Source organism: Trachinotus anak, unplaced genomic scaffold (assembly GCF_046630095.1).
Source record: "Trachinotus anak isolate AG129_WGS33_773 ecotype Australia unplaced genomic scaffold, CSIRO_AGI_Tana_v1 ptg000023l, whole genome shotgun sequence".
Classification (NCBI taxonomy): domain Eukaryota; kingdom Metazoa; phylum Chordata; class Actinopteri; order Carangiformes; family Carangidae; genus Trachinotus; species Trachinotus anak.
This window is the reverse complement of record NW_027273874.1, coordinates 2,814,516-2,836,686: the sequence shown is the minus strand read 5'-3', so window position 1 is coordinate 2,836,686 and position 22,171 is coordinate 2,814,516. Positions and strand designations below refer to the sequence as shown.

Here is a 22,171-nt window from a genome sequence, read left to right as displayed (position 1 = left end):
TTTCCCAATATTTGTAGATACCTCCATATCACAGACATCTGCAAAATCACATTTAAGTATTTCATTTTAATTCAGTAACTGTGTTCCAGTGTTATGCATCTTATGAAACAAGTACCTTTAACATGTCTAAGTCAAAGACATGTCGAGAAACAGCTCTGGTTACGGTTACCAATGATCTCCTCATAGCCTCAGACAATGGACTTGTCTCTATACCTGTCCTGCTAGAGCTTAGTGCTGCATTTGACGCCATCGATCATAAGATTTTATTTAGAGACTAGAACATATGGTCGGCATTAAAGGAACAGCACTAAGCTGGTTTAAGTCAGATTTGTCAGATAGACTCCAGTTTGTTCATGTTAACAATGACTCCTCTATCATCACAAAAGTCAGTCATGGGGTTCCACAAGGTTCTGTGCTAGGACCAATACTTTTCACTCTATATATGCTTCCTCTAGGAAACATTATTAGGAGGCACCAGATAAATTTCCATTGTTACGCAGATGACACCCAGCTGTACTTATCCATGAAGCCAGGTGAGACTAACCAGGTGGCCAAGCTTCAGGTGTGTCTTTAGGACATAAAAACCTGGATGACCAGTAATTTCTTACTCTTAAATTCAGTTTTTGTAATTGGCCCAAAACACCTCAGAGATACACTATGTGATAATATACTGACTCTGGATGACATCACCTTGGCCTCCAGTGCTACAGTCAGAAACCTTGGTGTCATTTTTGACCAGGACTTGTACTTTACTTCACATATAAAGCAAGTCTCTAGGACAGCCTTCTTCCACCTGCACAATATTGCAAAAATCAGACCCATTCTATGTCTAAAGGATGCTGAAAAGTTAGTTCATGCATTTGTTACCTCAAGACTGGACTACTGTAATTCTTTATTGTAAGGATGTCCCAAAAATTCAGTAAAAAGCCTCCAATTGATCCAAAATGCGGCAGCATGAGTACTGACAGGAACTAGGAAACGAGATCACATCTCTCCTGTGTTAGCTTCTCTGCATTGGCTCCCTGTAAACTCCAGGATAGAGTTTAAAATCCTCCTCCTCACCTACAAAGCCATTAATGGTCAGGCACCATCGTACCTTGGAGAGCTTATAGTTCCCTATTTTCCCAATAGGACACTTCGCTCTCTAAATGCAGGTCTACTTGTGGTTCCCAGAGTTTGTAAGAGCAGAATGGGGGCCAGAGCCTTCAGCTATCAGGCTCCTCTCCTGTGGAACCAGCTCCCAGTGTGGGTTCGGGAGGCAGACACCCTCTCTACCTTTAAGATCAGGCTTAAAACTGTCCTGTTTAGTAAAGCTTATAGTTAGGACTGGTGTGGGTATGTCCTGACCCATCCCTTAGTTATGCTGCTATAGAGCTAGACTGCTGGGGGATTCCCATGATTCACTGGGTGCTCTCTCTCTCTCTCTCTCTCTCTCTCTCTCTCTCTCTCTCTCTCCAGATTACTTTATGCCATTAGCTTAGTATTTTTTTTCTCTCCCGTAGTTTGTGTTTCTCCTCTCTTTCCCTCTCTCTGTCCTCATTCTGCAGGTCTCTCTTGGAGGTTTCTTCCTGTTGAAAGGGAGTTTTTCCTCCCCCCTGTCGCCAAGCGCTTGCTCTTTGTGGGAACTGTTGGGTTTTTTCTCTGCAACAAAGTAAGGTCTTGACCTTGCCCTGTCAAGTGCCTTGAGATAATGTATATTATGATTTGGCACTATACAAATTGAATTGAATTGAATTGAATTGAAGAACCTTACACAGGCAAACTAACTGGGACAACAGAAAAGTGTAAAAGAATAACAGAATGAGAAACACACTGTAGTTGCTTTACTTTGATGTGAATGTCAAGACTGTCAAACCACAGCGCTCTGAAACGGAAACAAAAGTTCAAGTCAGGTCAACAAACCTCAAACAGAAACGATAACAACGACAGGGCAGCTTTAACCCGCAACGTCATTCTGTTATTTCAAAATAAACACAATATAATATATAGAATATATATTAAGTGCTTTATTTATTCATTTATTTAACTTTGTGAGACTGAAGCAGTAAATACTCTTATGACACATCCACATTTATCTATCATACTAAAGCACTTCTCTGTGGGCGTCACCGCCTCTGCTGAAGCTCAGCTCATCTCAAACAGACATAAAAGCCTGGTTCAAGCTCAGATTGCTCTGATAATTATCCCTCACGCACTGAGACCTTCCACTGACAATCTGCTCTGAAACTACACAGAGTTATTTCACAGAGCTTTACCTTCTCACTGAATATAAATGCTCAAAACGGGAATCCCGTAATTCCTTTATCTCATGTGCAATAATTTCTCCTCCACCACTTGACTCCTTACACAACTTAGTACTTTATTTTCTTATCTTTATTCTCTCATGGCTGTTTATCTTGATTTGAACAAACATGCTCACAGTTTGGATACTTCCAGCACTTTTATTGTTTTTTTTATTGGATTGTGGTTTTATTGTGATATCATTTATGCTGCCTTTTTGCAAAATGGAATTTCCCCCTGTAGGACAATGCAGATCTGTGCTGAACTGTTATGTTCCCAAAACAGAGTGTACGTTAATGCAGGAGTTCAAAAATAACTGAGCGTCTTAACAGTTCACTGTTCGATTCAGTGCTTCACCCTTAGTTGTAATGAATTACTGAAATCTAATCCAGTTCTCTCTTTTAGGTCCAAACAAGGGACACATTGGGCTGTATTTTCACTTTCTCGTTTGCAGTTATAAGAAATCACGTGGATGATGTGACGTCATGTGTCTGGTTTCCCCACAGTTTTCCATGTCATGAAGCAGTAATGTGCTGTTGAAGCACCGGTTTATTTTCTTTTTAGTGGAGCACCGTGTTTGGTTTCTTTTTCACCAGGACTGATAAATGGTGTCATATGCACCATTTAATAAAACATCCAGGATGTGAAGCTGAATAAGGAAATTCATTCACACACTGGTTGTTTTTGGTGGATACACTGATGTTGTGTTACAGTATAATTTAGTGCAGTTGCATAGATGGCAACAAAGGTAAACGTATCAGTCAGCAGCAAAATGAAGATATCATTATTATAACTGGTAAACAGCCCCTGTTCACATGTTAGCGCTCGTGCTGGAATACCAGGTGATTTCCCACACACAGCACAGATACAGTGAGAATGATGGTGATTGGCTCCTGCAAAAACGAAAGTGTGCTTGTTTATAAAAGCAGAGAACAAAAAGCACCAACTCATTTCCTGCCAGAAAGCTGAACTAACGGGATCCATCTCACGCAAAACAAATCACACAAAATGTGTGAGGTCCAATCACTCGTGATGTATGGGCCTATGGGCGATGCCAAAACGATCGAGACATGCAACAAGGTGGAGAACTGGACTGTGGGGCAGCTGAAGGCGGAAGCAGGGATGAAGTTTCCAGGTAATACACTAAGAAAATGACTAGTTTGTCACATATAGTTTTCTGACACACTTCAGACTGTGGACTTTACCATACATCTTCAAATAGCTTTGTGTTTTTAAAATACATACTGTAGCTAATAGCTTATAATATAATGTAAAGCAGCCTGTATAGAATTTTGCATATAATCAGCATCACGGGGCGTTTGAAATGTGAAGTTGACATGTAGTTTTTTTTTTATATCACTAACGTCTTAAAATTATATTTTATCCTTGAATCTCTTATGTAATTTACAATAACAGGCTTTAATGTGCGGCCAACCTACCAAGGCAAGACCCTGGAAGATGACGCCACCCTGCTGTCTAAATATGGCATCCGTTCCATGTCTGTTATCCACCTGGTGTTCAAGGTTCATGGAGGATAGACGGACTGACAAAGACCAGAAGAGAATATCAATATCATCTAATTCCTGCAGAAAACCAAAGCAAAACGGCTGATAATTTAACATGAAGAAATCTTTTTCATCATAAATTGACATCCTAAACATCCTTGTAATTTTTGTTCATTTTTCTGAGTGTGTCGTATTAAAACGGTTTCCCAACCACCAGATAAATGTGGAGTGTTATTGTTCGCTGTTATGTTGGGATTGAAATAAAGATGGTGCGACAGCTCCTTTTGTGCCTTTGATTGACTCTATAACAGGCATTGTTACAGATACACTGGCAAATTTGACCAGTTTCCAGCTTCACTGCAAGTCTAGTAGTAGTTAGTACTTTGCTGTCATTTAACCTGCCCAACATTCAGTAAATTCTGTCAGTTCATATATGACCCTGCTGCTTCAGTAGTTAGAGGCTGAACACACTTTCACTGGAGCATCCGCCCTGTGTCACCTTTACTAACTGTGCCTTTCAGTTTAGAGGCAGATACAAGAAGTCATGTGACTGCAGGACAGAGGGTCAGGATTCCCCCTCTGGATTCGGACATCTTGTTATTGCATTGTTTTGAATATGCATGACTCTAAGATAATGTCAACAGGTGTGTTTGGATTCTTTTTCAGTGAGATTCATAAATAGTTTCAGAGCAACAGGATGTGAAACAGGTTCACTGCTCTGGTGTCACGTAAAACACATCCTGGAGTATGAGCTACTTCCCTGTTATCATGTCAGTGACAACAACAACATTTAATGAAGCTGAATGAGGAAATGGTTGCACACAGTTGTTTCTTTAGGGGAATATACTGAAACACTGCCCAGGTATTATGATGCAAAGTGCTGGACAAACTCTAAGTGCTTTGTGATAAAATTCAGTGCTGTTGTGATGACAATAAACTACCTGGCTCAACAGTCATGGATCTGTAACACTTGAATGTGCACATTAAAACATCTCCTCATAATATAACACATTAGTTTTCTCTAAAAAATACCTGTCAACAGCAAAATTATTATTATCAATAGTGACATTAAAATTAAAGAACACAGTTACACTGGCAAATCCTCGGGTGAGCGAGGATCTGAATTACACTGGGGTCATGTGCTGCTTAATACAAAGTGCAATAAAATAGGTGTTATATGAATAAACTATTATTATTATTATTGTTATTATCATTAACTCAAAGGCAAATGTGCAAGAAAACATTATTATAAAACATCCATCCAACCATTTTCTATACTACTCATCCAAACTGGGTCATGGGAAGGCTGGAGCCAATCCCAGGAGGTGAGGGTGGGGTACACCCTTGATAGGTCGCCAGTCTATCACAGTCTACCACAAAATATACAGTGGACATATTTAATATTGATGACGTTTTAAGTTTTGTTTTCGTGTGGTTCTATCCATAGAGCATTGTTTTCATCCAGGACCAAATTATTATTTCAATCAGAAACAGAAGAAAATCTCTCAGATGAATTGTATGTTTCTATATTAACTTTTATTAAACCAGAACAAGCTGCTGTGTGTCTGACTCAGCCGAACACAGTGAGCACCAAGGAGCAGTAAAGTAGTTTCATGAAAACACAAAACAAAAAGAAGTGGTGGAATAACAATGCACTTATATTAAAGAAGCAGGATGCAGTGAAACAAAAAGCAAAATGTGCTGGATATGAAAGGATATGTACATGTATGTTCCACCTCATTTTAAATTTATGAATTGATTAATGCGTCAGAGACTTTTCAACGTTATAATTCAGACAGGATCCAGGTATGATGATCACATCTGGCTCAATTTCTCACTAACAAAACAATAACATTTTATTTACCAGATGTTTCTATGAAGAAATCAGATTTCAGAACCACAGTAGAAATTAAAAAATACAGAAATGGTTCATTTGTACCACTTGAGAAAAGACACATCAGAAGAAATCAGCTTGCACAGTGTTGTTCACATTATTTCCTCCTCCACACAGGTAAAGAGGTCTGTCTGGGGGCAACACCGCTGGAGCAGTGTATCTCTTCATCACTTGTTTCCAAACACTCGTCTGTCAGCTTCAGGCAGACAAAACAAAACTCCACGTCACATCGAGGACAGACAACGTTTTTACATTGTGTTGTGTCATGCTGCACCAGTGAGCCACAGGTGGGACAGGCACGGATGCTGGGACACCCAGTGACCCCCATCACAGACTCAAAGACGATGTCTGGGCAGTTCTTCAGTGCTTTTAAGGATTCGTTGCAGCAGCCATCATTTTCACAGCGGTCTGCCCGTGGATATGGACCCTTCCACTCCCTCAGACACTGCCAGCAGAATTCATAGGTCCGTCCATTGGTAGCTGTGCACACAGAGCAGCGGACCCTCAGATTAGAGGCCTTCTTTCTCTGCATAGAAGATTTGCACCCAGGACACTGTGTACGAGGAGGTGGAAGAAGAGGGAAAACAAATTTCACTATTTTATCGACATGCAGAACAAATTTAATTTACAAGTACAGTTTGTAAATATCACAGTTTGAATGAGACACTTACAAATTTGGTATCCAAGATAAACTTTCTGGCATTGGACACCAAGGTTTTTTCGAAGTATTCCCTTTCTCCAGGCGTCAGAAGAGCCATTTTACAAACCTCTGTGTAAGGCCACTCCACGGTGCAGCCACTTTGACCACATGTAAATCTGCTTTTACCCTTCATCAAAATAAGGAAAAATAAATTAATAATGATAAATAATATGAGCCACTGAACATTGTTTGCAGTGACAGACAGTTTTTAGACACTGTGCTGGGGCAGAGTCAACCTTTCTTCACTGAAATCATAAACATCATATTGTTTTCAAGGCTTTTCCCAGCAGCCATTGTGACATATAATAGAGGAATGTGAGAATTTGAAGATGCAAGTTAATTACAGACATGAAAAACCCACAGTAAAAATATTATATGTAGCCTACATATATTGAAACTATGATTTTCTAAACATAGAATTACGTGCTGCAACCACATATGCTGAGGGGATGTATTTAATTTTATAGGCTATGCAAATTTATTCAAATGTGTCAAAACCTCTTTGGAGGATAAAACCTGATGGTTAAATGAAGGTCATAGCGTTCAGCACTAACATCCTACCTGGTCCAGTAACCTGCGGCACCAGTTGGTCAGAGACGTCGGAGTGACAGCGTGACCGCAGGACATCAGAGCTCTGCGGGACGTGAAACCTTCACACAGGACTGAGGAAAACACAGAGAACCCGTCACATCATCCACAATCCACACATCATAATTCACCCTAACCCTAACCGCGGCCATCCTCAGGTACTTACAGTCCAACTCGTCCTCTGTGTCCACAAAGCGAAGTGTCGGGTCTCCAGGGTCGTAACACTTCTCACCCTGAAGCTGCTCAGGCTGAACCCGGGGCTGCACAGGCTGAACCCGGGGCCGCTCAGAGTGAACCCGGGGCTGCACAGGCTGAACCCGGGGCCGCTCAGGGTGAACCCGGGGCCGCTCAGGGTGAACCCGGGGCTGCACAGGGTGAAAGGCGGCCACGTTCGTGCCCAATTCGACCCACTGCCTTAATCTCCCTGCGAACCCGTCGTGTCGCCTGCTCTGCGCCATTTGTGGATGATCGTGGGTTACTTTCACTTTGAAACTACAAGTGACGTGGATGATCCGGTTTAAAGCAATACTGATGTTTTCCCCACCGTTTATATACAACAGACATCGAAACAACATGTCCTTCAAATGACTTCAGACTTGTTTCTGGATTTAAACGTTATTGTGAACATCAGCCTTTAACAGAATGTGAAAGAACTGTTAAAACAAAGATTCATTTCAGGGAGTTTCCGGGTGAGATCAGTCACCACAACAACACTGGCATGATCAAGATGGGCCAAAAAAAACCAAAAAAAAAAAACAGATAAAATGAGAAATGAGGGCACCATGGGTTCACATGTCGCCAACTAACACTTCAACACGGTGACAGCTTTGAGGCTGGACGATCACAACAATCACATTGCTATTATTGTGGCAGATATTGCAATTGCAATATGAGTGGTGATTTCATTTAAAAAGGTCAATGTTGCATTTCATTTCTATATAAAAAATATATAAAAATGATGATGATGATGATGATGATGATGATGATGATGATGATGTGTTTTTGTTGACGTCTCTGTAGCAGCATGATGTTTGACCTTTGGTCTGTTGTGACATTTGCAGCTCTTGCAATGTGGATGTTGCACTTGGCCATATTGCGATTCTGATCATATTTTGATGAGCTCTTCACTGGCTGACTCCAAGTGATGTGGATGTTCACCTCTCATGTGAGACCACTCACATTGTGATTCTGTCTGACTCTTTTTTCCGTGTGTGTGTGTGTGTGTGTGTGTGTGTGTAGGGAAGGGTGATGTGCGGCTGCTGTTCAGAGATCAGACTCCAGTTATAAGAAATCACGTGAATGATGTGACGTGATGTGTCTGGTTTCCCCACAGTTTTCCATGTCATGAAGCAGTGATGTGCTGTTGAAGCACCGGTTTATTTTCTTTTTAGTGGAGCACCGTGTTTGGTTTCTTTTTCACCAGGACTGATAAATGGTGTCATATGCACCATTTAATAAAACATCCAGGATGTGAAGCTGAATGAGGAAATACATTCACACATCATTTGTTTTTGGTGGATACACTGATGTTGTGTTACAGTATAATTTGGTGCAGTTGCATAGATGGCAACAAAGGAAGTGATTGGCTCAAAAGCACATGTGTGGGCTTTAAAATGACGCCAAACGGGCTTTTTTTTGTTTGTTTTTTTTGTTAAACGTATCAGTCAACAGCAAAATGAAACTATCATTATTTTATTTTACATATTTTACTGGATACCAGGTGACTTCCCACACACAGCACAGATACAGTGAGAATGATGGTGATCGGCAAAAACGAAAGTGTGCTTGTTTATAAAAGCAGAGAACAAAAAGCACCAGCTCATTTCCTGCCAGAAAGCTGAACTAACGGGATCCATCTCACACAAAACAAATCACACAAAATGTGTGAGGTCCAATCACTCGTGATGTATGGGCCTATGGGCGAGGCCAAAACGATCGAGACGTGCAACAAGGTGGAGAACTGGACTGTGGGGCAGCTGAAGGCGGAAGCAGGGATGAAGTTTCCAGGTAATACACTGAGAAACTAGTTTGTCACATATAGCCTCCTGACACACTTAAGACTGTGGACTTTACCATACATCTTCAAATAGCTTTGTGTTTTTAAAATGCATACTGTAGCTAATAGCTTATAATATAAATTAAAGCAGCCTGTATAGAATTTTGCATATAATCAGCATCATGGGGCGTTTGAAATGTGAAGTTGACATGTAGTTTTTTTTTTATATCACTAACATCTTAAAATTATATTTTATCCTTGAACCGCTTATGTAATTTACAATAACAGGCTTTGATGTAGCTTAATTGTAGAGTACTTTTTTCCCAGTCATGGTTGCACTGTCAGCTTAATTAAATTTTCCCTTCGATTTTTAAGTGATATGAATGTTCATCTTTTATTCCCACACATAACGTTGTTCTCTGTGTGTGTCTCCCTCTCTTTTCTTTATTGTATGTGTGTGTGTGTGTGTGTGTGTGTGTGTGTGTGTGTGTAGGAGTGGGTGATGTGCGGCCAACCTACCAAGGCAAGACCCTGGAAGATGACGCCACCCTGCTGTCTAAATATGGCATCCGTTCCATGTCTGTCATCCACCTGGTGTTCAAGGTTCATGGAGGATAGACGGACTGACAAAGACCAGCAGAGAATACCAATATCATCTAATTCCTGCAAATAAAACCAATGCAAAATGCAAAATGCTGATAATTTAACATGAAGAAATCTTTTTCATCATAAATTAACAGCCTAAACATCCTTGTAATTTTGTGTTGCGTATTAAAACGGTTTCCCAACCACCAGATAAATGTGTGTGTGAGTGTTATTGTTCACTGTTATGTTGGGATTGAAATAAAGATGGTGCGACAGCTCCTTCTGTGACTCTATAACAGGCATTGTTACAGATACACTGGCAAATTTGACCAGTTTCCAGCTTCACTGCAAGTCTAGTAGTAGTTAGTACTTTGCTGTCATTTAACCTGCCCAACATTCAGTAAACTCTGTCAGTTCATATATGACCCTGCTGCTTCGGTAGTTAGAGGCTGAACACACTTTCACTGTCAACAGGTGTGTTTGGATTCTTTTTCAGTGAGATTCATAAATAGTTTCAGAGCAACAGGATGTGAAACAGGTTCACTGCTCTGGTGTCACGTAAAACACATCCTGGAGTATGAGCTACTTTCCTCTTATCATGTCAGTGACAACAACATTTAATGAAGCTGAATGAGGAAATGTTTGCACACAGCGGTTTCTTTAGGGAAATATACTGAAACACTGCCCAGGTATTATGATGCAAAGTGCTGGACAAACTCTAAGTGCTTTGTGATCAAATTCAGTGCTGTTGTGATGACAATTAACTACCTGGCTCAACAGTCATGCATCTGTAACACTTGAATGTGCACATTAAAACATCTCCTCATAATATAACACATTAGTTTTCTCTAAAAATACTTGTCAACAGCAAAATTATTATTATCAATAGTGACATTAAAATTAAAGGACTCAGTTACACTGGCAAATCCTCGGGTGAGCGAGGATCTGAATTACACTGGGGTCATGTGCTGCTTAATACAAAGTGCAATAAAATAGGTGTTATATGAATAAACTATTATTATTATTATTATCATTATTAACTCAAAGACAAATGTGCAAGAAAACATTATCATAAAACATCCATCCATCCATTTTCTATACTACTCATCCAAACCGGGTCACAGGAGGGCTGGAGCCAATCCCAGGAGGTGAGGGTGGGGTACGCCCCTGATAGGTCGCCAGTCTATCGCAGTCTACCACAAAATATACAGTGGACATATTTAATATTGATGATATTTGAAGTTTTTTTTTGTGTGTGTGGTTCTATCCATAGAGCATTGTTTTCATCCAGGACCAAATTATTATTTCATTGAGAAACAGAAGAAAATCACTCAGATGAATTGTATGTTTCTGTATTAACTTTTATTGAACCAGAAAAAGCTGCTGTGTGTCTGATCTCAGCCGAACACAGTGAGCACCAAGGAGCAGTAAAGTAGTTTCATGAAAACACAAAACAAAAAGAAGTGGTGGAATAACAATGCACTTACATTAAAGAAGCAGGATGCAGTGAAACCAAAAACTAAATGTGGTGGATATGAAAGGATATGTACATGTATGTTCCACCTCATTTTAAATTTATGAATTGATTAATGCATCAGAGATTTTTCAACCTTATTATTCAGACAGGATCCAGGTATGATGATCACATCTGGCTCAGTTTCTCACTAACAAAACAATAACATTCTATTTACCAGATGTTTCTATGAAGAAATAAGATTTCAGAACCACAGCAGCAGAAAGTAAAATACAGAAATGGTTCATTTGTACCACTTGAGAAAAGACACATCAGAAGAAATCAGCTTGCACAGTGTTGTTCACATTACTTCCTCCCCCACACAGGTATAGAGGTCTGTCTGGGGGCAACACCACTGGAGCAGTGTATGAAATAATCACTTGTTTCCAAACACTTTTTTGTCAGCTTCAAGCAGACAAAACAAAACTTGATCCTACATCTGGGACAGACGATGGATTTACACTTTCTTCTGCTGTGCTCCACCAGTGAGCCACAGGTGGGACAGGCACGGATGCTGGGACACCCAGTGACCCCCATCACAGTCTCAAAGACGATGTCTGGGCAGTTCTTCAGTGTTTTTAAGGATTCGTTACAGCAGCCATCATTTTCACAGCGGTCTGCCCGTGGATATGGACCCTTCCACTCCCTCAGACACTGCCAGCAGAATTCATAGCTCCGTCCATTGGTAGCTGTGCACACAGAGCAGCGGACCCTCAGATTAGAGGCCTTCTTTCTCTGCAGAGAAGATCTGCACCCAGGACACTGTGTGCAAGGAGGTGGAAGAAGAGGGAAAACAAATTTCACTATTTTATCAGCACGCAGAACAAATTTAATTTACAGCTTGTAAATATCACAGTTTGAATGAGACACTTACAAATTTGGTATCCAAGATAAACTTTCTGGCATTGGAAGCCAAGGTTTTTTCAAAGTATTCCCTTTCTCCAGGTGTCAGAAGAGCCATTTTACGAACCTCTGTGTAAGGCCACTCCACGGTGCAGCCACTTTGACCACATGTAAATCTGCTTTTACCCTTCATCAAAATATGGAGAAGTAAATTAATAATGATAAATAATATGAGCCACTGAACATTGTTTGCAGTGACAGACAGTTTTTAGACACTGTGCTGGGGCAGAGTCAACCTTTCTTCACCGAAATCATAAACATCATATTGTTCTCAAGGCTTTTCCCAGCAGCCATTGTGACATATTATAGGGGAATGTGAGAATTTGAAGATGCAAGTTAATTACAGACATGAAAAACCCACAGTAAAAATATTATATGTAGCCTACATATATTAAAACTATGATTTTCTAAACATAGAATTACGTGTTGCAACCACATATGTTGAGGGGATGTATTTAATTTTATTGGCTATGCAAATTTATTCAAATGTGTCAAAACCTCTTTGGAGGATAAAACCTGATGGTTAAATGAAGGTCATAGCGTTCAGCACTAACATCCTACCTGGTCCAGTAACCTGCGGCACCAGTTGGTCAGAGACGTCGGAGTGACAGCGTGACCGCAGGACATCAGAGCTCTGCGGGACGTGAAACCTTCACACAGGACTGAGGAAAACACAGAGAACCCGTCACATCATCCACAATCCACACATCATCTCCGATAATTCACCCTAACATCCTCAGGTACTTACAGTCCAACTCGTCCTCTGTGTCCACAAAGCGAAGTGTCGGGTCTCCAGGGTCGTAACACTTCTCACCCTGAAGCTGCTCAGGCTGAACCCGGGGCTGCACAGGGTGAACCCGGGGCTGCACAGGGTGAACCCGGGGCTGCACAGTGTGAAAGGCGGCCACATCAAGGCCCATTTCGACCCACTGCCTTAATCTCCCTGCGAACCCGTCCTGTCGCCTGCTCTGCGCCATTTGTGGATGATCGTGGGTTACTTTCACTTTGAAACTACAAGTGACGTGGATGATCCGGTTTAAAGCAATACTGATGTTTTCCCCACCGTTTATATACAGCAGACATCGAAACAACATGTCCTTCAAATGACTTCAGACTTGCTTCTGGATTTAAACGTTATTGTGAACATCAGCCTTTAACAGAATGTGAAAGAACTGTTAAAACAAAGATTCATTTCAGGGAGTTTCCGGGTGAGATCAGTCACCACAACAACACTGGCATGATCAAGATGGGCCAAAAAAAAAAAAAAAAAAAAAAAACAGATAAAATGAGAAATGAGGGCACCATGGGTTCACATGTCGCCAACTAACACTTCAACACGGTGACAGCTTTGAGGCTGGACGATCACAACAATCACATTGCTATTATTGTGGCAGATATTGCAATTGCAATATGAGTGGTGATTTCACTTAAAAAGGTCAATGTTGCATTTCATTTCTATATAAAAAATATATAAAAATGATGATGATGATGATGATGATGATGATGATGATGATGATGATGATGATGTGTTTTTGTTGACGTCTCTGTAGCAGCATGATGTTTGACCTTTGGTCTGTTGTGACATTTGCAGCTCTTGCAATGTGGATGTTGCACTTGGCTCTTCACTGGCTGACTCCAAGTGATGTGGATGTTCACCTCTCATGTAAGACCACTCACATTGTGATTCTGTCTGACTCTTTTTTCCCGTGTGTGTGTGTGTGTGTGTGTGTGTAGGGAGGGGTGATGTGCGGCTGCTGTTCAGAGATCAGACTCCAGTTATAAGAAATCACGTGAATGATGTGACGTGATGTGTCTGGTTTCCCCACAGTTTTCCATGTCATGAAGCAGTAATGTGCTGTTGAAGCGCCGGTTTATTTTCTTTTTAGTGGAGCACCGTGTTTGGTTTCTTTTTCACCAGGACTGATAAATGGTGTCATATGCACCATTTAATAAAACATCCAGGATGTGAAGCTGAATGAGGAAATACATTCACACATCATTTGTTTTTGGTGGATACACTGATGTTGTGTTACAGTATAATTTGGTGCAGTTGCATAGATGGCAACAAAGGAAGTGATTGGCTCAAAAGCACATGTGTGGGCTTTAAAATGACGCCAAACGGGCTTTTTTTTGTTTGTTTGTTTTTTTTTTTAAACGTATCAGTCAACAGCAAAATGAAACTATCATTATTTTATTTTACATATTTTACTGGATACCAGGTGACTTCCCACACACAGCACAGATACAGTGAGAATGATGGTGATTGGCTCCTGCAAAAACGAAAGTGTGCTTGTTTATAAAAGCAGAGAACAAGAAGCACCAGCTCATTTCCTGCCAGAAAGCTGAACTAACGGGATCCATCTCACACAAGACAAATCACACAAAATGTGTGAGGTCCAATCACTCGTGATGTATGGGCCTATGGGCGAGGCCAAAACGATCGAGACGTGCAACAAGGTGGAGAACTGGACTGTGGGGCAGCTGAAGGAGGCAGCAGGGATGAAGTTTCCAGGTAAGACACTGGGAAAATGACTAGTTTGTCACATATAGTTTTCTGACACACTTCAGACTGTGTTTTTAAAATACATACTGCAGCTATTCGCTTATAATTAGGGCTGTCAACATTAACGCGTTAATTTAATAATTTATTTAATAATTAATTCATTAAAAAAAAAAAAAAAAACTTAACGCGTTAAAATAAATGAACGCCACAGTTGTGTTTACTTCCTGCGTGGGCGCCGAGCTGTGACACGGTGAGATGCAGAGTTCGACCGAAAACAAAAGACATGCGCACAATTCGCAAAGCCGAAGCAATTCGTTATTTATTCATTTATTAATTAATATTCATTATTAATATCACCTCAATTTTAATCGATTGACAGCCCTACTTATAATATAATGTAAAACAGCCTGTATAGTTTTATATAGTATAATTAGCATCATGGGGCGTTTGAAATGTGAAGTTGACATGTAGCTTCTTTTTCTATCACCAATGTCTTAAAATTATATTTTATCCTTGAACCGCTTATGTAATTTACAATAACAGGCTTTAATGTAGCTTAATTGTAGAGTACTTTTTTCCCAGTCATGGTTGCACTGTCAGCTTAATTAAATTTTACCTTTGATTTTTAAGTGATATGAATGTTCATCTTTTATTCCCACACATAATGTTATTCTCTCTGTGTGTCTCTCTCTCTTTTCTTTACTGTATGTGTGTGTGTGTGTGTGTGTGTATGTGTGTATGTGTGTGTGTGTGTGTGTGTGTGTGTGTGTGTGTATGTGTGTGTAGGAGTGGGTAATGTGCGGCCAACCTACCAAGGCAAGACCCTGGAAGATGACGCCACCCTGCTGTCTAAATATGGCATCCGTTCCATGTCTGTCATCCACCTGGTGTTCAAGGTTCATGGAGGATAGACGGACCCACAAAGACCAGCAGAGAATATCAATCATCACCCATGTTTTCCACAATTGTAATGAATCACTCCACTATATCTTCTCCTGAGGATGAGCAGTATGTTGCCATTCCAAGCAGCTGGTAATCCAACGTGATTTTCTTTCCAGACCGTATAAATCTTTTTCTATGTCTCAGCCTCTGAACGACCGAAAGAAATGTTTAAAATGTGTCAAATGAATTAACATCAAATAATCTATTGTTTAAGCCTAAAATTTGTCATTTTTGTTCATTTTTCTAAGTTTGTCGTGCATTAAACCACTTTCCCAGTTTTCAGATAACTGTGGAGTGTTGTTATTTTTCACTGTTACGTTAGGATCGACCTAAAGATGGTGCTACAGCTGATTCTGTGCCTCTGATTGACTCAAATCTTTACACTCATGCCAACACTGGCAAATTTGACCAGTTTCCAGCTTCACTGCAGGTCTATACTGTGTGAGTCAGTATGTGAATAAATGTTACTGTTTTGCTGTCATGTAACCTGCCCCACATTCAGTACATTTATCCACATATATTAACTTATTTGGGTCAAACATCAAATAGACACTCTGTATTCATGTAAAAGGAAACTTGATTTAATGAAGCAGTGATCATTGATTAACTGTGCACAAAAACAGTGTATTATACAACATCATAAAATAAGAGACAAGATTTTTGGCGGGGGCATTTTGCCTTTATTAGACAGGACAGAAGAGAGTGACAGGAAAGGGGCAGACAGAGGGGGAATGACATGCAGTCGAACTGGCACTTGCCTGCAAAGATCATCTGCCTTCGAGACAAGATATTTTTCTGTCATCTGTGCTAATTGATCAAGAGACAACACAAAGAGCCAATCACAACACATGATGCTGCTGCTTCAGTAGTTAGAGGCCAAGCAAACTTTCACTGGAGCATCCCCAACACTGCCCCCTGTGTCACCTTTACTAACTGTTCCTTTCAGTTTAGAGGCAGATACAAGAAGTCATGTGACTGCTGGACAGAGGGTCAGGATTCCCCCTCTGGATTCCCCCAACTTGTTATTGCATTGTTTTGAATATGCATGACTCTAAGATAATGTCAACAGGTGTGTTTGGATTCTTTTTCAGTGGGATTCATAAATAGTTTCAGAGCAACAGCATGTGAGGCAGGTTCACTGCTCTGGTGTCATGTAAAACACATCCTGGAGTATGAGCTACTTTCCTCGTTTCATGTCAGTGACAACAACAACATTTAATGAAGCTGAATGAGGAAATGTTTGCACACAGTGGTTTCTTTAGGGGAATATACTGAAACACTGCCCAGGTATTATGATGCAAAGTGCTGGACAAACTCTAAGTGCTTTGTGATCAAATTCAGTGCTGTTGTGATGATAATAAACCACCTGGCTCAACAGTCATGCATCTGTAACACTTAATTGTGCACATTAAAACATCTCCAAATAATATAACACATTAGTTTTCACTAAAATATACCTGTCAACAACAAAATTATGATTATTATTATTAATATTATTATTAATAGTGACATTAGAATTAAAGGACACAGTTACACTGGCAAATCCTCGGGTGAGTGAGGATCAAGAGCTTTGCCCTGAAATCTTTGAATTACACTGGGGTCACATGTTGTTTGATACATAATCCAATAAGATATGTGTTATATGAATAAAGTATTATTATTATTATTATTATTATTATTATTGTTATTGTTGGAAAAATCAATCAGGCTGGTGTATGTGGTGTAAATAAACCTGAAAATGTACTGTGGACAGATTTAAGATTGATGACATTTGAAGTTTTTTTGTGTGGTTCTATCCATAGAGCATTGTTTTCATCCAGGACCAAATTATTATTTCAATCAGAAACAGAAGAAAATCACTCAGATGAATTGTATGTTTCTATATTAACTTTTATTAAACCAGAACAAGCTGCTGTGTGTCTGACTCAGCCGAACACAGTGAGCACCAAGGAGCAGTAAAGTAGTTTCATGAAAACACAAAACAAAAGAAGTGGTGGAATAACAATGCACTTATATTAAAGAAGCAGGATGCAGTGAAACAAAAAACTAAATGTGGTGGATATGAAAGGATATGTATGTATGGTATGTTCCACCTAATTTTAAATTTATGAATTGATAAATGCATCAGACTTTTCAAATTTACATAATTCAGACAGGATCCAGGTATGATGATCACATCTGGCTCAATTTCTCACCAACAAAACAATAACATTCTATTTACCAGATGTTTCTATGAAGAAATAAGATTTCAGAACCACAGCAGCAGAAAGTAAAATACAGAAACAGTTCATTTGTACCACTTGAGAAAAGACACATCAGAAGAAATCAACTTGCACAGTTATGTTCACATTATTTCCTCCCCCACACAGGTAAAGAGGTCTGTCTGGGGGCGACACCACTGGAGCAGTGTATGAAATAATCACTTGTTTCCAAACACTTTTTTGTCAGCTTCAAGCAGACAAAACAAAACTTGACCCTACATCTGGGACAGACGATGGATTTACACTTTCTTCTGCTGTGCTCCACCAGTGAGCCACAGGTGGGACAGGCACGGATGCTGGGACACCCAGTGACCCCCATCACAGACTCAAAGACGATGTCTGGGCAGTTCTTCAGTGTTTTTAGGGATTCGTTGCAGCAGCCATCATTTTCACAGCGGTCTGCCCGTGGATATGGACCCTTCCACTCCCTCAGACACTGCCAGCAGAATTCATAGGTCCGTCCTTTGGTAGCTTTGCACACAGAGCAGCGGACCCTCAGATTAGAGGCCTTCTTTCTCTGCATAGAAGATTTGCACCCAGGACACTGTGTGCAAGGAGGTGGAAGAAGAGGGAAAACAAATTTCACTATTTTATCGACACGCAGAACAAATTTAATTTACAGCTTGTAAATATCACAATTTGAATGAGACACTTACAAATTTGGTATCCAAGATAAACTTTCTGGCATTGGACACCAAGGCTTTTTCAAAGTATTCCCTTTCTCCAGGCGTCAGAAGAGCCATTTTACGAACCTCTGCGTAAGGCCACTGCACGGTGCAGCCACTTTGACCACATGTAAATCTGCTTTTACCCTTCATCAAAATATGGAGAAGTAAATTAATAATGATAAATAATATGAGCCACTGAACATTGTTTGCAGTGACAGACAGTTTTTAGACACTGTGCTGGAGTCAACCTTTCTTCACTGAAATCATAAACATCATATTGTTTTCAAGGCTTTTCCCAGCAGCCATTGTGACATATAATAGAGGAATGTGAGAATTTGAAGATGCAAGTTAATTACAGACATGAAAAACCCACAGTAAAAATATTATATGTAGCCTACATATATTAAAACTATGATTTTCTAAACATAGAATTACGTGTTGCAACCACATATGTTGAGGGGATGTATTTAATTTTATAGGCTATGCAAGTTTATTTTACATGTGTCAAAACCTCTTTGGAGGATAAAACCTGATGGTTAAATGAAGGTCATAGCGTTCAGCACTAACATCCTACCTGGTCCAGTAACCTGCGGCACCAGTTGGTCAGAGACGTCGGAGTGACAGCGTGACCGCAGGACATCAGAGCTCTGCGGGACGTGAAACCTTCACACAGGACTGAGGAAAACACAGAGAACCCGTCACATCATCCACAATCCATCACATCATAATTCACCCTAACCCTAACCGCGGCCATCCTCAGGTACTTACAGTCCAACTCGTCCTCTGTGTCCACAAAGTGAAGTGTCGGGTCTCCAGGGTCGTAACACTTCTCACCCTGAAGCTGCTCAGGCTGAACCCGGGGCTGCACAGGCTGAACCCGGGGCTGCTCAGGCTGAAAGGCGGCCACATTAAGGCCCATTTCAGACCACTGCCTTAATCTCTCTCGGAGCTCCTGAAGAACCCTGTCGTGTCGCCTGCTCTGCGCCATTTGTGGATGATCATGGGATACTTTCACTTTTAAACTGCAAGTGACGTGGATGCTCCGGTTTAAAGCAATACTGATGTTTTCCCCACCATTTATATACAACAGACATCGAAACAATATGTCCTTCAAATGACTTAAGACTCGTTTCTGGATTTAAACGTTATTGTGATTTTTAATCAACAGTGCAAACAGAGCCTGGCAGTTTTTCCAACAGCAGGTGACAGAGTATGATTATAAAGGATTTATTTCACTTTGTCAAAGCTCATTGTTTATTGTGCATTTTTATATTGGTTATTAAAAGTAATCTTGATGCAGTCACTGCTTCAAGATTACTTTCAGTTGGATTACTTCCAGTTGGATTACTTCCAGTTGGATTACTCTCAGTTGGATTACTTCCAGAGCTTTGCAGTTACAAGAAATCACATGAATGCAGGATGGTCGGGACTTCCCGTCTGCATATTCATAAAACAAACAGTAGCTTAAAATACATTTCATTTCATTTCAAATTTCATTTCATTTACTGTTAAGCAGTGTGAAACGCCAACAATTTCAAAATGATGTACTGTAATTTAGAAATACAGTAATAAACATTACTCAATAAAATGTTTTTTTTTTCAGTGGGGTTTATAAACCATTTAATATCAGATTTTGGGAGAAACAGAATGTGAAAGAACTTCTTAAACAGAGATTAATTTCAGGGAGTTTCCAGGTGAGATCAGTCACCACAACAACATGATCAGGATGGGCAGGTCCTCTCTGTCACAATAAAGAGGCAACAGTTTCAGCTCTTATTATCCACAACAGAGAGAAACTGTGAGGAGCTTCACACACGCAGACATGTGCAAGGGATCAGTCAGGGTGCACAATGGGCTCACGGGTGGGACGATGACGCTCCCCCTGGCCAACACCAAGGCGCAGATGCAGGATGTGACCACGCAGCAACTGAAGGAGAAAGTAGTGCAGGCGATTCCCTACATCCAAGGTAATCAATAAATAATTACTCTTAAAACACATACAATGAGAAATGACGGACATGTAGCCAACTAACACCAACACTATCACGGTGGCATGGTGACAGCTTTAAGGCTGGACGATCACAACAATCATCGTGTGATTATTTCGGCAGATATTGAAATTGCAATATGAGTGATTTCATTTAAAAAGGTCAATGTTGCATTTCATTTTTATAAAAAAAAATAATAATTATATATATAAATGATATGATGATGATGATGATGTGGTTTTTGTTTTTGTGTAGGCTAATATTTTGATGAGCTCTTCACTGGCTGACTCCAAGTGATATGGATGTTCATCTCTCATGTAAGACCATTCACATTGTGATCCTGTCTGACTCTTTTTTCCCTTGTGTGTGTGTGTGTGTGTGTGTGTGTGTGTGTGTGTGTGTGTGTGTGTGTGTGTGTGTGTGTGTGTGTGTAGGGAAGGGTGACGTGCGGCTGCTGTTCAGAGATCAGACTCTGGCCGCTGACTCCTCCACGCTGTCTCAACACGGCATCCAGCACGACGACGTCATCCTGATGCTGCTGAGGGTCCACGGAGGATAGACGGCTGGAGTAACGGGGGACCACCATCAGCGCCTTTCTCCTCCTGCTGCCAGCTCACTTTGCAAACTTTTGGTGCGGGATTCGCACCCTGTTGATTCTAAGGACGCTTGAGAAATAAGTTGTAAGAAGTAATTTGATCTTTTCAGGACATCATCTGAATGAACTTGAAGAAATGCATTCACACATTGGTCGTTTTGAACTACTAAATGGAAATGCTCAGGCATTATGATTAGGCGTCCAATATTCAGTGATTTCTGCAAAGCTGTGAGTTACCCACATTTACATAAATGCCTAAAGAAGACAGGGGGAAACCGGGGGGATTTTATGTGTCCAGTATGTGCACAAAGACAGACATTTAATTCATTAAAGCCAGGTGTGCTTCCTGAGGATGAGCAGTCTGCTGCAGTTCAGAATAGCAGGTGGCCCAGGCCCCTTTGTGCTGGTCATCAAGTAAATGCATTTGTGCACATATTGAGACTGTTGCTTTTTGCATTCAGTGCCTCCCCTCCTTTTTATTCCATCACTCCTGCTTTTGAAGCGTTTTCCCTCTGTTTTTGTGGATTGACGGATGATGGATGATGCCGTCATGCACTGCATATAGATGTGTCTACTATTTGGAGCATGTAATCAAAGTGAACAGATGGAGCAGAGGGGTGTGTCTTGCTGTGTGTCCTGTGCACTGGTTAAGGAAGGAGGGTGGTAAACAGTGCACATTGACGCCATGCCAGTCACACAACCTGCACTGTGTCACACTTTGGTTTATGCCCACACTTAGTTACAAAAAAGAAACAGGTCCATGAGACAGTTTCATTGTGTGTTGAAGAATAAATGCAGATTTTAGGATTGGGATTTACACATGCACTAAATACTCCACAGTCAATGAATGCAAGATCTTCTCCTCATCACATTAAGCTTTGCTTCAACAGTGTAATTTTTGTAAAATTTTGTAACTTTGGCTATTAAACTTTCCCTTTCTTAAGACAATCCATCATCATCATCATCATCATCATTGTTCAGTGTTATCTACCAGCTGCTTCTGGTCCTTCGATTAAAATTGACTTTATATCACTCTATGTATACGTTTACCAAAGGTGATCAGATTATAGACCTCTATACTTATACTGGAACAACTGACCATTTTCCAGCTACGCTATAAGTCCATACTATATGTAAAACATCTGTTTGATATTAAATTTAATATGATATGTGGATAAATGGGACTATTTTACTGTCATGTATCCAACTTACAGGAAGTTTATTCACATATTTGGTCAAACATCAAACAG

At 40.4% G+C, this 22,171-nt stretch overlaps 3 protein-coding genes and 3 long non-coding RNA genes across 7 annotated transcripts; 3 read left to right on the top strand and 3 right to left on the bottom strand.

Moving 5' to 3' along the window:
- The first annotated feature begins 2,239 nt into the window (after window positions 1–2,239).
- LOC139606705 (uncharacterized) lies at window positions 2,240–4,065 on the top strand. The gene is made up of 2 exons (XR_011684671.1): window positions 2,240–3,415; window positions 3,697–4,065. It is a non-coding gene; the product is annotated as an uncharacterized lncRNA (long non-coding RNA).
- A 1,237-nt stretch (window positions 4,066–5,302) lies between these two features.
- On the bottom strand, window positions 5,303–7,542 carry LOC139606699 (uncharacterized). Its single transcript, XM_071458974.1, has 4 exons — window positions 7,134–7,542; window positions 6,941–7,041; window positions 6,351–6,506; window positions 5,303–6,232 (listed from the first exon to the last, which is right to left on the bottom strand). Exons 1-4 carry the CDS (start codon window positions 7,540–7,542, stop codon window positions 5,777–5,779), a joined length of 1,122 nt encoding a protein of 373 aa, XP_071315075.1. The 3' UTR covers window positions 5,303–5,776.
- A 2,686-nt stretch (window positions 7,543–10,228) lies between these two features.
- Window positions 10,229–19,392, bottom strand: LOC139606703 (potential E3 ubiquitin-protein ligase ariadne-2-like). 2 transcript variants are annotated; one of them, XR_011684670.1, is made up of 5 exons: window positions 19,107–19,392; window positions 18,913–19,013; window positions 18,327–18,482; window positions 16,857–18,214; window positions 10,229–10,396 (listed from the first exon to the last, which is right to left on the bottom strand). XR_011684670.1 is itself a non-coding variant. In XM_071458979.1 (4 exons), exons 1-4 carry the CDS (start codon window positions 19,324–19,326, stop codon window positions 17,759–17,761), a joined length of 933 nt encoding a protein of 310 aa, XP_071315080.1. In that variant the 5' UTR covers window positions 19,327–19,392; the 3' UTR covers window positions 16,688–17,758. The 2 variants fall into 2 exon arrangements, 1 of the variants encoding a protein (XP_071315080.1); XM_071458979.1 differs by lacking the exon at window positions 10,229–10,396 and having other exon boundaries at window positions 16,688–18,214.
- LOC139606700 (potential E3 ubiquitin-protein ligase ariadne-2-like) lies at window positions 10,965–13,299 on the bottom strand. Its single transcript, XM_071458976.1, has 4 exons — window positions 12,713–13,299; window positions 12,526–12,626; window positions 11,936–12,091; window positions 10,965–11,823 (listed from the first exon to the last, which is right to left on the bottom strand). Exons 1-4 carry the CDS (start codon window positions 13,056–13,058, stop codon window positions 11,368–11,370), a joined length of 1,059 nt encoding a protein of 352 aa, XP_071315077.1. The 5' UTR covers window positions 13,059–13,299; the 3' UTR covers window positions 10,965–11,367.
- On the top strand, window positions 13,599–15,696 carry LOC139606706 (uncharacterized). The gene is made up of 2 exons (XR_011684672.1): window positions 13,599–14,476; window positions 15,254–15,696. It is a non-coding gene; the product is annotated as an uncharacterized lncRNA (long non-coding RNA).
- Window positions 19,393–19,969: 577 nt separating the features above from the next.
- LOC139606719 (uncharacterized) lies at window positions 19,970–21,869 on the top strand. The gene is made up of 2 exons (XR_011684674.1): window positions 19,970–20,305; window positions 20,761–21,869. It is a non-coding gene; the product is annotated as an uncharacterized lncRNA (long non-coding RNA).
- Window positions 21,870–22,171: the final 302 nt, after the last annotated feature.